Source organism: Emydura macquarii, unplaced genomic scaffold, assembly GCF_026122565.2.
Source record: "Emydura macquarii macquarii isolate MOO-44397 ecotype Brisbane River unplaced genomic scaffold, CSIRO-AGI_Emac_v2 contig_1253, whole genome shotgun sequence".
Taxonomy (NCBI): Eukaryota; Metazoa; Chordata; order Testudines; family Chelidae; genus Emydura; species Emydura macquarii.
In genome coordinates, this window is record NW_027131390.1 from 73,427,158 (window position 1) to 73,441,109 (window position 13,952).

Below are 13,952 nucleotides of genomic sequence, written 5' to 3' on the forward strand. Positions count from 1 at the left end.
GTGTGGAGAAAGGAGGGCAGTGAGCAGCAGGAATTTATTGGGGAGAAGTTGGACTTGAGCTGAGGGATTGTTGGGTAGCAGAGTCCTCGGGAGGGCCACTCTTACACACCACAGGAGACTTAGTTGGAAATAGTTTTTCTTTGCAAAGTTATTAGGGCCAGGAAAATAAGGGCCTTGTGTTGGATCTCTGGATGCATCCATTAACTATGGAGTCTCTTCTTTGTGACTCCATAATGTAATTTTAATTATGCATAAAGCTAAACTGTTTAGCCAATTGTCATCTTATAGAGGGAAAAAGACTGGTACCATTCTGCAATGACCGGATTGCTATTTGAGGACAATATCTTTTATGGATATACAGACCTTACAGAAATTCAAAATTTTTATTTCTTAAATTAATGTCTTAAAAAGTTTGCCCAGTTCAAAAATAATTTAGATACTGTAATTGCCTTGTTTCAAGAAGAATAAGAAATGGAAATGAAGAAACAGATCATAAGTTTGAAATTATTTTTAATTTTGCTGATGGATGAATGTTGAGTAACTAAAAAGGGTCCAATCAATCAGCTGTTTCTATAGGATTTTTATGTCTAACTTTCCAAAAACTGGTGACACTGTGTCATCTCAGGACCTTTTCACCCAACTTCTGTGCCATCTTCCTCCAAAGTGGTCCCTTGTATTCAGATTTTTTATATAGTTTGAGGAGTTGCAGATGTCTGTTTCTGGTATGCAAACATCAAGTATATTTTAAATTGCTGATTTAAGTGGAACTTTTACAAGTTGACAATCACTAAGGATGATCTAATTCAAACCTAATTGGATCAAGTTGTGTGGCTTCAAAATAGCCCTTACACTAGACTTGTCCAAAGAACTTGGGGGAAGATGCTGCAAGATGGAGTGAGAGAAGCTCACCAACCATAAGAATCAAGGGTAAAGCTGAGACACCTAGTCTTTCAGGTCAACAAGCCACCTGAGGGAGAAGAGTAACGTTCCAGATACTATAAGGCCAGCAACTTTGACGAGAAGTTACAACACCAACAGAGAGGCCACTCCAGCCTCTCTGCACAAGAAGAAGGTCCACTAGCGAGAGGCACTGTGGTAGCCAAACACCATTGCCTGGATCCTTGACTGCAGATCCAACTTCTACTCTGAGAGTTTGAGACCGAGACAGTGTGTCCAAGACCGAGTGTGTGTGTGTGAGCACGCACGCACCATAAACTCCACATGGGGAAGATGTCTGGGGGAAGAAAAGTTCCTTTGCTAACCAGCCCTAAATGTTGTCTAATTAAATTACTCATTAGAGTGTGGTATATGTTTAAAAATCCTGAGATTTCAGATTATCACCTGTAACTTCTGGTAGTCTCAAACTTCTGCTTATCAAGAGGGTTCTGTTAAAGTCTGTATTATAATATCTCCAGGCAGGAGTGGGGGAAGAAGGGCAGAAAGGGTTAGCTAGCTCACAGAAATTAAAATCCAAGGAGGAAGCTTTATAATTGACTCTGATTTTGTGTTCCAGACACTAGAGAATAATATGGCTTCAGTATTAAGCTATTTAACCATTCAAATTATAAACCTCATGACTTCAGTTAAATTCTTTAGTTGGGATTTATAACAGATAGCCATCTTCTCAGCTCCTGTCTTAAAATGTATAAGGATTGATGATTTAACTGCAGTCCAGTATTGAGGCCAGTTTGTTGATTTGATATTGATTGCTTTATTATTTATTTATTTATGTATGTATTACTGAAGAACCCTAGTCATGGACCAGGACCCCATTGTACTAAGCCCTGTACAAACATATATCTGAGCTAATTTAATATTATTGATAGTAGCTTAGTTTTGCCTTTGAGGACCTGGATGGATACCAGCCAATCAATCCAAAAGCCTGACAGACTCCACTTAAATTAGCCTTTGGTTCTCACAGCTACAAATTACTAAATAAATAAACCAGCAGCATCTAAACTAGCACCAGCTCTACATGTCCAAAAAACATAGGTCTCTACCTTTTTAATACGGAAAAAATCTCTCCATTACTTGTCAGCTACAGAAGGGATTCTTACACACACTGCAACCATCCACTATTCAGTGACATGCTCATTGTGAATAGGTGAGGTTCCTCCATCATTTCCCCCACACAGCACAGTACACATGCACAGTAGTGGCTTGTTCAGAATTTACCCATTCCTGGGGTGTGCTTTTATTCCACAGCTTTAGAAACATAACGTGCAACAAAACCTCAAGGCGCAGGTCTCTAGTTGCAGTTTTCCATTAACCTCACTCAAGCTTATTTTCACTGCTTTATTCCCGGGCTTCCCTCTACAAGATTTCCTGTCCTCTTCTTAACTCTGTTATTTTAATGAATAACTCAGCTTTCTTTTTTTCTTCTTGAGTTGATTCTAATGAAATTCACATCATCTAGCTACAGGCTAAATCAGCAAAATAGGTCTGCACTTCCATCCAGGGTCATAACATCTGGCATTCTGTTTCACTCTGTCTGTCATACACATACTATAACCCTTAATCAGAAATACAACTATCATTAGTAATATTTTGTAATTTCAGAGCAATTTCTTCAAACATAGCCTGTGCACAAGTTTGCAGTAGATTTAAATATATGGGAAGATTCAAGGTCTATTAACCAGACATTTCTGAGCTAATGCAAGCTAGAAAACTTACACTTGTCAAAATTCCAAATGAATACTTTTTTAGAAACATATAACTCAGTTTGACCAGTTTTCTTCAAAAGTTTGCAGAAAATTCTTCTTTATCTTCAGAGCAATAGCCCGGTCAATTTCAGGTAGAGCTAGTTTCCCCAACCAGAATTATGTGGAGGTTCAAAATAGGGATCGTGTTTATTTTATATGTTTCAATTTATACAAACTAAATGAGGGAACTTTTCCATATGTTCTAAGCATCTTTGATATAACTTAAATGTAACACCCTTATAGATCTAATGACGCTGACCTCCTTCAAGCGCTTATTATAGTAGAACCTGGTTGCAGCCTAAAGCATTGCAGCTTGGTGGAGCTAAGACCATGGCTCCATAATTTCTTTTAAAAAACAAAAAATGTAGAAATTGTCTAAATCTCTTACTAGCCTAATTCATTTTCTTTTTGGGTTTATCTTTGGGTTCTTTTTATTCCCCAGAAAACTTCCTAATTTGCTGAATTCAGTTAGTTTTCTCATGCTTTTAGAGAACAGAAAAGTTTAAATACAGTTTTGGGTTATCTGATTATGCAAAGAAGTTAAAAATGGTGTGCTTTCTCCTCTCCCCCAATTACTATATGCAGAGAAGGCCTGAAAGGTCTTTTAAAACTAAAGAAGTTTATTCCTGGAAGACTCTGGCCCCTGTTCTGAACTGCACCTTTTAGAAGGCACAACCTGAGCAAAGTGATCCAGGAGATGAGGGGGCTGTAATTCTCTGTTGCACCTCTCATATCCTGAGCATAGCTGTACCACATTGATACTCACAGCTCATGAGTTCAGGAGCCAGATTAGTGATCATTACTCAAAAGAGCCACAGCAGTGTGATTTCATTATTTCAATTACTATTTATTTGCATATAATAAATAAATAGTAAATGAAATATATATATATATATATATATATATATATATATATATATATATATATTATTCTCACAGCAAAGTGACTGACCCAGTTATTATTTTATCAACTACAATTGGTTAATAACATAGTAAAAGCATTCTGATTGGTTAATGATTACATCTCACAGTGTTTTAATATGTGCTCCAAGGAGTCACAGGAGACACATTAAAAGCCACAGTCTGAGTATCACTGCTGTGGCATAAGATAGAGCTACCCCCAAAGACTGCTTTGAGTAATGGCAATTTTGAATAACTCACCCTGCCAGTCTACAGATCAATTGGAGTACTTTGAGCTCAGCTATGTACCTTCCCACCTCTGACATGCCCCTTCCACAGGTATCATTCTATCAGCTCTGTGCTGCCAGGAGAGCCCCTTGAGAATATTCCTTGGGGATCAGATAAGCCAATTCAATGGCTACTTTACAGTAGCTGAGCCAACAAAAAAGGAGCTATAGCAGATTGTCTTATGGATGGGTAGGTAACTAGTAAAATCATGACATCCTAAACACCAAGGGAATTACAGTGATATTTAGTCAGATTTGGGGTTTTTTGCCCTTTGTCTTTTTTCCTTTAATAACTGTTTAAATACTGGTGAGCAATTGGAAGAAAAGATGTCTTTGAAAAAGGCTGAACGGCCCTACATAGCCTGTCAATGGAGAGCTCTGAGAGCTCCCACTCTAATTCATTAGTGTTCCAGCAAAAATAGGAAAGACAAGATTTGAACTTGCTGATATTTCTACAGCAAAGGAAGGAAAATGGGGGAAAAAAATCTTAAGAATCTCTCAGACTTTTTAATCTCATAAAAAATAAAGAGCGCATGCATTTATTTTTCCCCCTTTGGGGGAAATTTGGACAAGTTGCCTATATTTGCTGTGCTTCGGTTTCTCCCATCTGCCAACAGGGGATAGCTAGTTTTAATTCATTAATATGCATAAAATGCTGGGAGATCCTGAAAAGGGAAGGAGTTCTAGAATTACTGTTTTTTCCTGTCATTTGGTGTCTTTCTTCCAGAGCCACATTTCATGGTTGCAAGCTTAGAAGTGGCCTTCAGGGCTTTGGTCTGGTCAAACATTTTGATTTCTCTGCTATGGTGAAATCTGCTGTCTGCAGTTTCATGTCTGTTGCCCTAGTGTGTCTGCCTTTCTGTCCCTCATTCTGAGGTCATTGTTGTGCCCTGTTTAGGCTATTATAATGCCCTTTTTGTTAGTTTCCCTGTAATCATAATTAAGACTTCAGCTCATACCAAATTTTGTTGCTAGGTTTCCATCTGGAATAAGCAGGTACCAGGATAATACAACAGGAGCAGATGTGGATAAGCAGAGGAAGGTTACAGTAGCCGTTCTGACTCAATCACACTCTGCCTGTCACATTCAAAATTAGACTCAAGGTGCTGCTCTTGACCTATAAATCCTTCCGAATCTTGACCAGCTTTTGCTCTGTCTGGTCTGCTCACACCTACTGCTCCTAGGGCTGGCTCTGGGGTCATAGTCTGCTGGCCCATTTGTCTCACTGGCACTGAAATATGCTTCAGTGTATGATTGCCATTTCAGTTATTACATCTCTCTGAAAATACCAGTTAAAAGGTATCCAAGATAGACATCCATTCAGACAATATTGAAGAGTCACTTCTTTCCTTTTTGCATCCAGTTGTTAATCTGACATTACAGATTGTGTAATTAAAATATATTAGTAAATTTCCTTTTGAGGTTTTATGGAATACTGAGATGCTACATACGTTGAATTTCTTGTGAATGACTTGTATCAGTATGATTCATTTGCCTTTTACCTAATAAGTCATAACAGTTCTTCCACAGACAGTATCTGTGTTTTGTTTGCAGATATACATAGCCTTTTTGGTATTGCATAGTCGCCAGGGCTCTGATCTGTACAGTGATAAGCATGAACAGAAATGCTGAGGAGTTAGAACTCACTGTGATGCTTCCTGCCTCTTCTCAGTCAGTATTTAAAACTAGAAATCAAAACTGAAAGAAAATATAACCAAGTGATCAGTACATGGATATTATGTACCTCTGGTCTCAATTATATTTTAGGAAAAAAACAGACTTTTTTTCTTTAAAAACCATTTCAAAGAAGTCTAATTACTAAATTATAAAAATGTATGGAAATTCAGATTGAAGGCCCCACTTCTATAAACATTTCACTAAAAGTCACCTCCTCTGATGAAATCATGTAAAATTAGAAACTTATGAAGATTCTATAATGAAAAAGTTGATATAATTTTAAGTATATTTGAAAAAATAATTCTTTAATTTCTTAATTCCTAGCTTGTGGATGTGGTCTCTGAAACTCATAAAATTCTCTGAGACTCTCAACAAAGGACAGTTACATTTGATAAAATTAGCAAACTTCATTATTTACAACAAACCTATAGAAGTATTGGTAAATATGTATATTGTATTAGACTGTCATTTTTATTAGCCTTGTACAATTTACCAATGCATTGATGTGGAGGTACTGAATCATTGTATAATCCACTGTTCAGTAGTTAAATTTACTGAAAAGAAAATAATATTGCAATACTTTCAGCAAAGCTGAAATACCAAAAAGTGTCTGTCCAGTTCATGGTATAACATCAGAAATAACTTTTAAGACCATATGAGGGATCTTGACTACTGAAGTAGGTAATTAGAAAAATAGGGTTATTTGTGAATTTTATAAGCTACACAATCAAGGTTGAGAGGCCCAAAATATGACACAAATATAATCTGCATGTACTCCAAAACAAGTGCTCTGATGAGGTTTGTTGAATTATTTTTTTCAAACTGTTACAAATAGAACTCATGAACAACCTGACAGTAATAACTAAGGAGCCCCTCAAGTTAAAGGGAGGGGAATGAGCATGGGTGCTGACTCCCCTTCCCTCCCTCCCTTCCCCCCTCCCCCCGACTCAAAGCTTCCAATGAATTTTGATATTAAGTTTAAAAATGTGTATTGTATGATTATGAAAAATGCTATATTGTTCTCTTAAAAGTGTGGTTTCTTATTGCTTTTGAAGAGAGGAAGTGTTAAAAAGTCCTGAAGTTAATTTGGTTTTTCTAGGTTTCCTACATTTTTTGTTCTACAGTCAAAAACATACAAGCAGACAATACCTAAATATATTGTTTTCAACATGAGAAAGTTACATAAGAAGAGAATCCCCTTGCACTTAAAGAAAAATGCAATTATTTTCTATTCTGAATCTCCAGACTGCTGTTTTAGAAAATCATATCTGATTATTTGCTCAGCAGAAGATTATTGAGTTGATTTAGCTGTGATTTTACTTAACAAAGCTTCAACTGAATTCCTACTGTGGAGTCCAAAAAAGGTATAGAGATATAAATGATACATTCAAACTGTGATTTTTGTGAACAGGGCCATCAATGCACCCCTCAGAGCTAATAGCGGAGATGAGAAACAGTGGGTTTGCACTGAAACAAAATGTACTGGGGAGAAACTTGACCGCAAATGATCCATCACAGGTAATGATCTTTTTATCAGTAAGCTGAAAATGTCTGTAAATCTAAATGTGATTGCTTGTGAATTGCGACTTAACATTTTTCAATATGCATATCCATAGGAAAGCTGGCTAGATCTAGCAGTGGAAAATGTCTTGAAACTTACTGTGTTTTGCTGCTTAGTTTTAGCCAAAGGGACAAATCTGAAATGATTTTTTAAGACCACAGTTTAATAAATTAAATGCCTCCTCTGGGTGACTAGAAATTGAATATCTCCCAGAGGGGATGATTTGGGTTTCGGCAACATACTTCTGATGTGATTTTTGCTGCCTTATCCCTTAACTGGCTATGGATGAAATCAGGGGAAAGTATGGAAAAAATAATGCTCTATCCAGGGAATTCCATATTTAAAGCTTTTTAGCTTAATTTATTTTTATTACATACATTTAACAAAAATGTAAAATACACAATTTATATACACTATCCAAAATAGCAAGCCCACCATAAAGCAACCTCGCTCATATAACAAGATAACTGAACCATGAAGCAACCAAGGTGGGGAGGGGACTTGGAGGGCAGGGTCTGGGGACTGTACCTCTGAACCCTTTACAAAAAGTCTGAGTAAACAGACAACTTCTTATGTTCCTTTTTATGCACATAAACAGCACTCTCTTTGCCTTTACAGGATGTTACATATCCAGGAGACAATCCAGTTTATGGGATTAGTATTAAATGTTTTGCAATGTTCTCACCAGTTTTTTAGAAAAATCACATATGAAGAACATCTGCCCTAGTTTCTGCCCTGTCAGTGCTCATGTGTTGTTAAAATTAAAAATGTGAAGAGTGAGAAATCAGGTATTCGAGATGCATATAATTTAAAAGGACTCTTAAAATTCCTAAATTTAAACCTGACCTGATTTTTAGTGGTGGTGGTACTACTGTGGGTAAAAGATACAGTTGCAACACTTTGTGCTTGTATAGCACTTGACAGACAATTTAAGGATCATAACACACAGGTGAGGTGGATGGGTATAACACCCATTTTTTCCAATGAGTAAGCTGATGTAGAAAAGGGTATAGTGACTTGCCTAAATTCCTTTGTGGCTCAGTGAGATTTGGCAGTCTCCCAGCCACCAGCCAATGCTCCCATCTTTTACACTAGGCCTAACTCAGGACAGCTTTCCCTAAATGACTCAGTCTCTGGAAACATTATAGCATTCATGTTATGGTGATATATGGCTCCTGTACTGTGGCACCCACCTCCCTTTAAACCTAGTATAGATTCCCTTTCTGTAGGAGGTTTAATGTTTATCTCTCCCCAAAATTGCTATATAAGGGATGTTTGTGTGTGCATTTATATACATGCAATCAAATTCAAACACATCTTTTAATGTTCATAATATTTTTAATACAGGAAACATAAATTTGAAATGCCATCTTATTCTTATTTAAGGACATGGTATCTTATTACTTTTTCTGTTTGCAGGAATTTGTTGCAAGTGAAGGAGAAGATGACCCAGAAGTTGAATTTTTAAAATCACTGTCCACTAAACAAAAACAGAAACTTCTGAGGTAATTTTATCGCAGTTGCATGGCACCTACTCATATAAGTTTAGCAAATATATAGCCAATAGCTTTTAACTACAGTTTTGCTTCTATTGAAAAAAAATCAATTTAGATTAATCTACACTTGACTACAAAATGGTTCAGAATACATTTTCTATTGTGCAGCATCCTTATTCATCATTTTGTAAACCAGTTGTTGAAATGCAGTTTTAATGGCTTTGTTTTCAGTTTCATTTCAAATTTAACTTTGAATGCTATGACATACACACTAACATTATATATGCATTGGCTCGTAGAGGACAATGTCAATTGCTATTTTAAAATATTATTTTACACTCCACTGTTTACAATGCCCTCTTCCAAGATTGAAAATGAAATTTCTTTCCTTATTGATTTTGCACTTGGCAAAGCTTGATATACTTCCTTTGTTCCTAATAGAGCTAAACTTAACCCATCTTCTGTGCACCAGCATCACTGTTGGTGTAACAGCTTACCGTAGTTCTAGGATTAGGTTTAGCCAGTAGGGGGAGCTCATATTTTTGTGGTTCTCACAAAAAGTTTATTTTTCCTCTGCTGCTGCCTTGTTGATTTCTTATGGTTGAGGGAGAAGGTTTCACATTTCTTCTTTAATTTTCTGTGTCCTTTTTAAACAATTTTGAATCACTGGCTGATAGACCACACAGGTATCACTCATATTTATTTAAATATATTAACCTCTAGAAAAGTTAAAAGAGCAGTGTCTGAGCATTGTGAGGTCCAAAAATGTAATTAACTTTAAGGAAGGAAAACAGTTTCCACTATCTGTGAAGGATAATTGTGTGTGTGTGTGTGTGTGTGTGTGTGTGTGTGTGTGTGTGTGTGTGTGTGTGTGTGTGTGTGTGTGTGTGTGTGTGTGTGTGTGTGTGTGTGTGTGTGTGTGTGTGTGTGTGTGTGTGTGTGTGTGTGTGTGTGTGTGTGCGCGCGCATGCGCATGCATGCATGGCTTCAATAATTTAACCTACATTTGTTTGCATTTCCAAGCACTGTTTAAATTACCATATTTTTTAAACACTCAAATTTAGCTAAGTGTTTATGTCCTCAGTGATTTTAAGATTTTAATTTTTTTTAATTTCAGTAAAGCCAGTTTAGGTAGCATATCAAATTTAATGGTTGTCTCATTGCTAAGAATTAATAAAATAAGAGTGACCAAGGACTGGAATGGATAAAAGCAGTTGAAATGAAAATGAGTATGTTTGCTGCCTGATAGAACAGTGCACTGCTGAATAGAAATGTTACACTTCTGTTTATGACTGAATAGATTATAGAGTTCTCCAGAAAGCTGTTAACATCAGAGGAGATTTTGAAAAGCACAAATAGCAGGTAGGCTCCTAATTTCCATTGAGGGTCATTGGGAGTTGGGCACCTAACTGCTATTTGTGCCTTTGAACATTTTCTTCGTTGTATTACACGTCATTCCTACAGAGCCAACTCAATTAAGAAATATCAACTGGCTGCATTACCAATTGTAAGGCCCAGGTTCACATTTCTCACCCTCACCTTCCTAAATTTTGTGAATTAAAAGTTACTTCATTGTAGTTCTGAGTGAGGGCTACATGGAGCTACATTTTAAATACTTCAATTTTGTTTGGGATCAGAAATTTAAAAATATTTTGAAAGAAAAAGTTCAACACACTTTGTAAGAAAATGTTGCATGTTTACTGCATACTATCATCTTAAGTACTGACTGCAAGAAGGCAGTGATGCTACATTTTTAACTATCTTAAAATGCTTGATTTCTCTTTCTTTTCAAAATAAAAGGAAATTGGATCGTCTGGAGAAGAAAAAGAAGAAGAAGAAGAAAGAGAGAAAGAAGAAAAAGCAGCAAAAGAAGAAAAGCAAAAGTAAACATAAGAAACATAAGATCAGCTCCTCTTCCTCCTCCTCCAGTGAAACTTCAGTAAGCAGCAATGATAGTGAGACTGACAGCAAAGATAAAGCAGTACTAAAGAAGATATATTCTAGGAAAAGAAAAAAAGACACGTTTTCAGAGGCTAGCAGCAGTGATTCAGAAGGGAAGGCAAAGACTAAGAAGCAAAAACTTTATGAAGAACCCAGTAGTCACGGTAACAAGGACAAAGATAGGGAGAAGTATAGACATTTAAAGCAATATAGTTCTGGGGAGAACAACAAATGGAGCTCCTGTGAGAGTGAAAGAAAGTCCACAAGCAGAAATCAGAGCACAGACAAGAGAGAAACTGAAAGAAATGAGAGGGCTAGTAGAAGCCAAAGCAAGGATGAGAGGAGCAGGAGAAGCTCTTGCACAAGTCATGGCAGTTACAGGCAAAGGCAGATAAGAAGAAGACCAAGTCGAAGCCCCAGTGAAGAGCGGCACAGAAAAAATGAAACTAGAAGCCAGAGCACAGATGTGTACAGAGAGAAGAAATGTAGAGAGAGCTGTGGAGACTACCGAAGTAGAGTGGACCATGAGGAAAGAGGCAGAAACAGTAGAAGTAGAAGCAGAGAGAGACAGACAGAGAAAATATAGTGTGGGTGACAGGTGCAAACACATCTCCCTTTTTGTTGAATACGTTTAACCAGGGCTCAGTTATGCATTGCTGTCTTTCTAAGAAGTCACTTTTCATTTTCCAGTCTTGTAATCGTCATGTCCTACAAAACAGCATCAACTCCATTAATGATTTTGGGATATTTGTAAGTTAGATATAAACATTATGGTATTTTTAACTATAGAAATATTTTGTTTGTAAATGTTTCTTGCATTTATGTAACAAGTCATAGACCTTTTGTAAATCATACTTCCTTTGTTCAGAAATATTTTTAAAATACCAGTACATGATGTGTTAAAGTTCTGTAGAGTATTATTTCTCCTTGCTTCTGAGATGTAACGATTTTGGAGGAGCAGAGGGTAATTTTGGAAGAGTCCCAGGATTTGTATAATGATGCCAAACATCATTTGAAATAGTTCAGGATAAAGATCACTACTTCAGACCTCAGAAGATTAGATTATTTTGTACTGAAATTTTTGCACATAAAAGGGCAATTTCTCTAGTTAAAACAACTGACAGACATAGTTCCACGTAAGTGTGTAGCCAATATTCTTTTTTTACCTCTTGTAGTGTCTAACTTAAACAGGGCTATCTAAATACCTTGAATGCCTGTTGGTATGTGTCACCACAGCGTCCAGATATTGTTCAAGAATTTCTCAAGACATGAAAAGAATATTCACCCTTGCAACTGTTTCCAGGTATTTCATTGTGTGCAATAGAAAGTTAAGGCAAATGCTCATTCTTTTGTCATGCAGCAGTTTGACTTTTATTTTTTCTTAACATTTGTGGGATTTTTTTTACCATATGTCATGATGAACTACCTTAATAAACTGTTGTTCTCTAAAAGCAATATGAATCGCTTTAATTTTTCAAAGTCCTAAGTCATTTCAAAGGCACAGGCAGGAAATTCACATGCTTTTCTGGTGCAAAGAGAATGATGCCTTTACAGTTTTTAAGAAAATAGAAGATGCTTTAATTAGCAGTGAAATAGTAAAACGGAGCAATCAGACTCAGGCAAGCAAGTTTTCCCCTTCTTCACTCACACTACAAATGGAAGGTTGTAGTTCTTTAACTGTCCCACCTGCACATCTTAAAACTGCCAAGCAGAAGTTTTTAAATACCGTATGGAGTTAAAATGCTATAGAAATTATTAGACCTTTTAAACACTGTGTTTGAAAGGATCATCCTTTAAAATATGTCAGGCTTTTATTGTTTAAATACTTTGAACCAGGTTGCCCATTAGGCCCTGGGCAGTTCTGATATAAATGGGAATTGAGGGCACTCAGCACTTGGAAGGATTGGACTCTAAATTAATCCATAGTAGTTGTTTGTAAAAGCTGTCATTTAAAAAGGACAAGAGACAAGATTTGATAAACTCCTTGGGGGGAAGGGGAAGATCTTTAATAAATAAACCAAACAAACTTGTGAGAGGAATTCACTCTTGACCTGCCCAGTGTTGGGGTGTAACCTTTTAAAGTACATTCCATTTGACTCACAGCATATTAAAGTATTCTCAGGCATATCCACCTAAATATTGGGGGTGAGGCACCAAGGGAACCAGGCACATTTGTTACCAAGTGGCATTTACTTTGTTTCAAAAGGTCTGAAAAACACTGAGCACTAGACTGAAAAAAAACTACATAGCAGCCTGGATACAAGAGAGAATCCAGGGTTGCTCCCTCCAGTGTTTGGGTAGTTGGGGAAATGGTCTGTTTTGATATCCCATGTGTTCATTTTAAACTGTCTGTATTTCAAACCCAATGTGAAAGGGCACTGGAAACCAGCAGGATGTGCCTCTGCTCTTTTCTCTAAAGAGCTCAGTCAGCCCATGAATGCACGTCCTGTTTTGTTGCACATGGCAGACAGGGCCTTGGATCTGTGCTAGTGGCTTGCCGGCCTTGCAACTTCTCTGTAATACAGCTACTAACTTTCTGATGCAGAAAGGAGGAAGGGCTCAGCCCCTCTACGTCTCCTGGGCATTTGTGTATGCTGTGTATTTCGTTTCTGTTTGCAGGCAGTTGGTAAAGTGTACCCTGAGCATCTGACACTGTCTTCCCCACTGCCTCTGTGCCTGCACAGAGCAGGTATTAGTCTGTGGTTAAGGGGTGTGTATCTGTTCTGCTGGCTGGCTGGCTGTTACATGTCTGCAACCAGGAACAGACAGAAACAAGCAATGCCATGTTGGAAATATCTGTATAAGAGGCAACATGGGGTAGCTGATAAATGCCATATTTGTGTTAGTTAAACTGCTTTTCTACCTTCAGCAGAGAGCAGAGGCCGCTTTGGGGAAGGATTCACACTGGGTCGGGCCAAGGGCCTTGTTGCCTTTAACATTTTCTTTAGACCAGTCCAAAGTGAAACCCCAAGGGAAGGGTCTAGGAGGATCCGACAGTTTGGCGGTGTTGCTGCGGAGAAGGGCCTGCTTTGGTTATCCCTGGATCCGTGCTTTTAAACGGGGGCAGCAAAGGTGTCTCAAACCTAGCGCAAAGGGGGCAGGATGCTAGGGCAGTCTTTTCCCATACGCCTCGGGAGCAGCTTGAGCTGGGCACGAGGAGCCCTTCCGCATTCGGGCTCCGCGCGCAGGGAGCAGCTCGGGCGCCCGACCTTGGCCGCCAGGGCCCTTCTCCGCCCGCCCCAGGGCTCCAGACACAAAAAGCGCGCGGAGGTCCTCGCGCGAGCGTGGGCGACAGGTGAGTCTAAGGAAGCTCCGGCTGCGGCGAGCCACCAATTATTAGCCCTTCCACGGAGCCCGCCCGCGAGGCGCGCCCCGGGGAGCGTCGTCG

The 13,952-nt window shown here is 38.1% G+C and overlaps 1 protein-coding gene across 1 annotated transcript in view; it reads left to right on the plus strand.

Moving 5' to 3' along the window:
* The window catches only part of CIR1 (corepressor interacting with RBPJ, CIR1), a 44,140-nt gene extending 32,121 nt beyond the window's left edge, over positions 1 to 12,019 (plus strand). Inside the window, exons 8-10 of the mRNA XM_067549224.1 lie at positions 6,978 to 7,084; positions 8,547 to 8,632; positions 10,424 to 12,019. Of these exons, the coding sequence (XP_067405325.1) occupies positions 6,978 to 7,084; positions 8,547 to 8,632; positions 10,424 to 11,150 (920 nt within the window). The 3' untranslated portion in view covers positions 11,151 to 12,019. The remainder of the gene's footprint in view (positions 1 to 6,977; positions 7,085 to 8,546; positions 8,633 to 10,423) is intronic.
* The last annotated feature ends 1,933 nt before the right edge of the window (positions 12,020 to 13,952 follow it).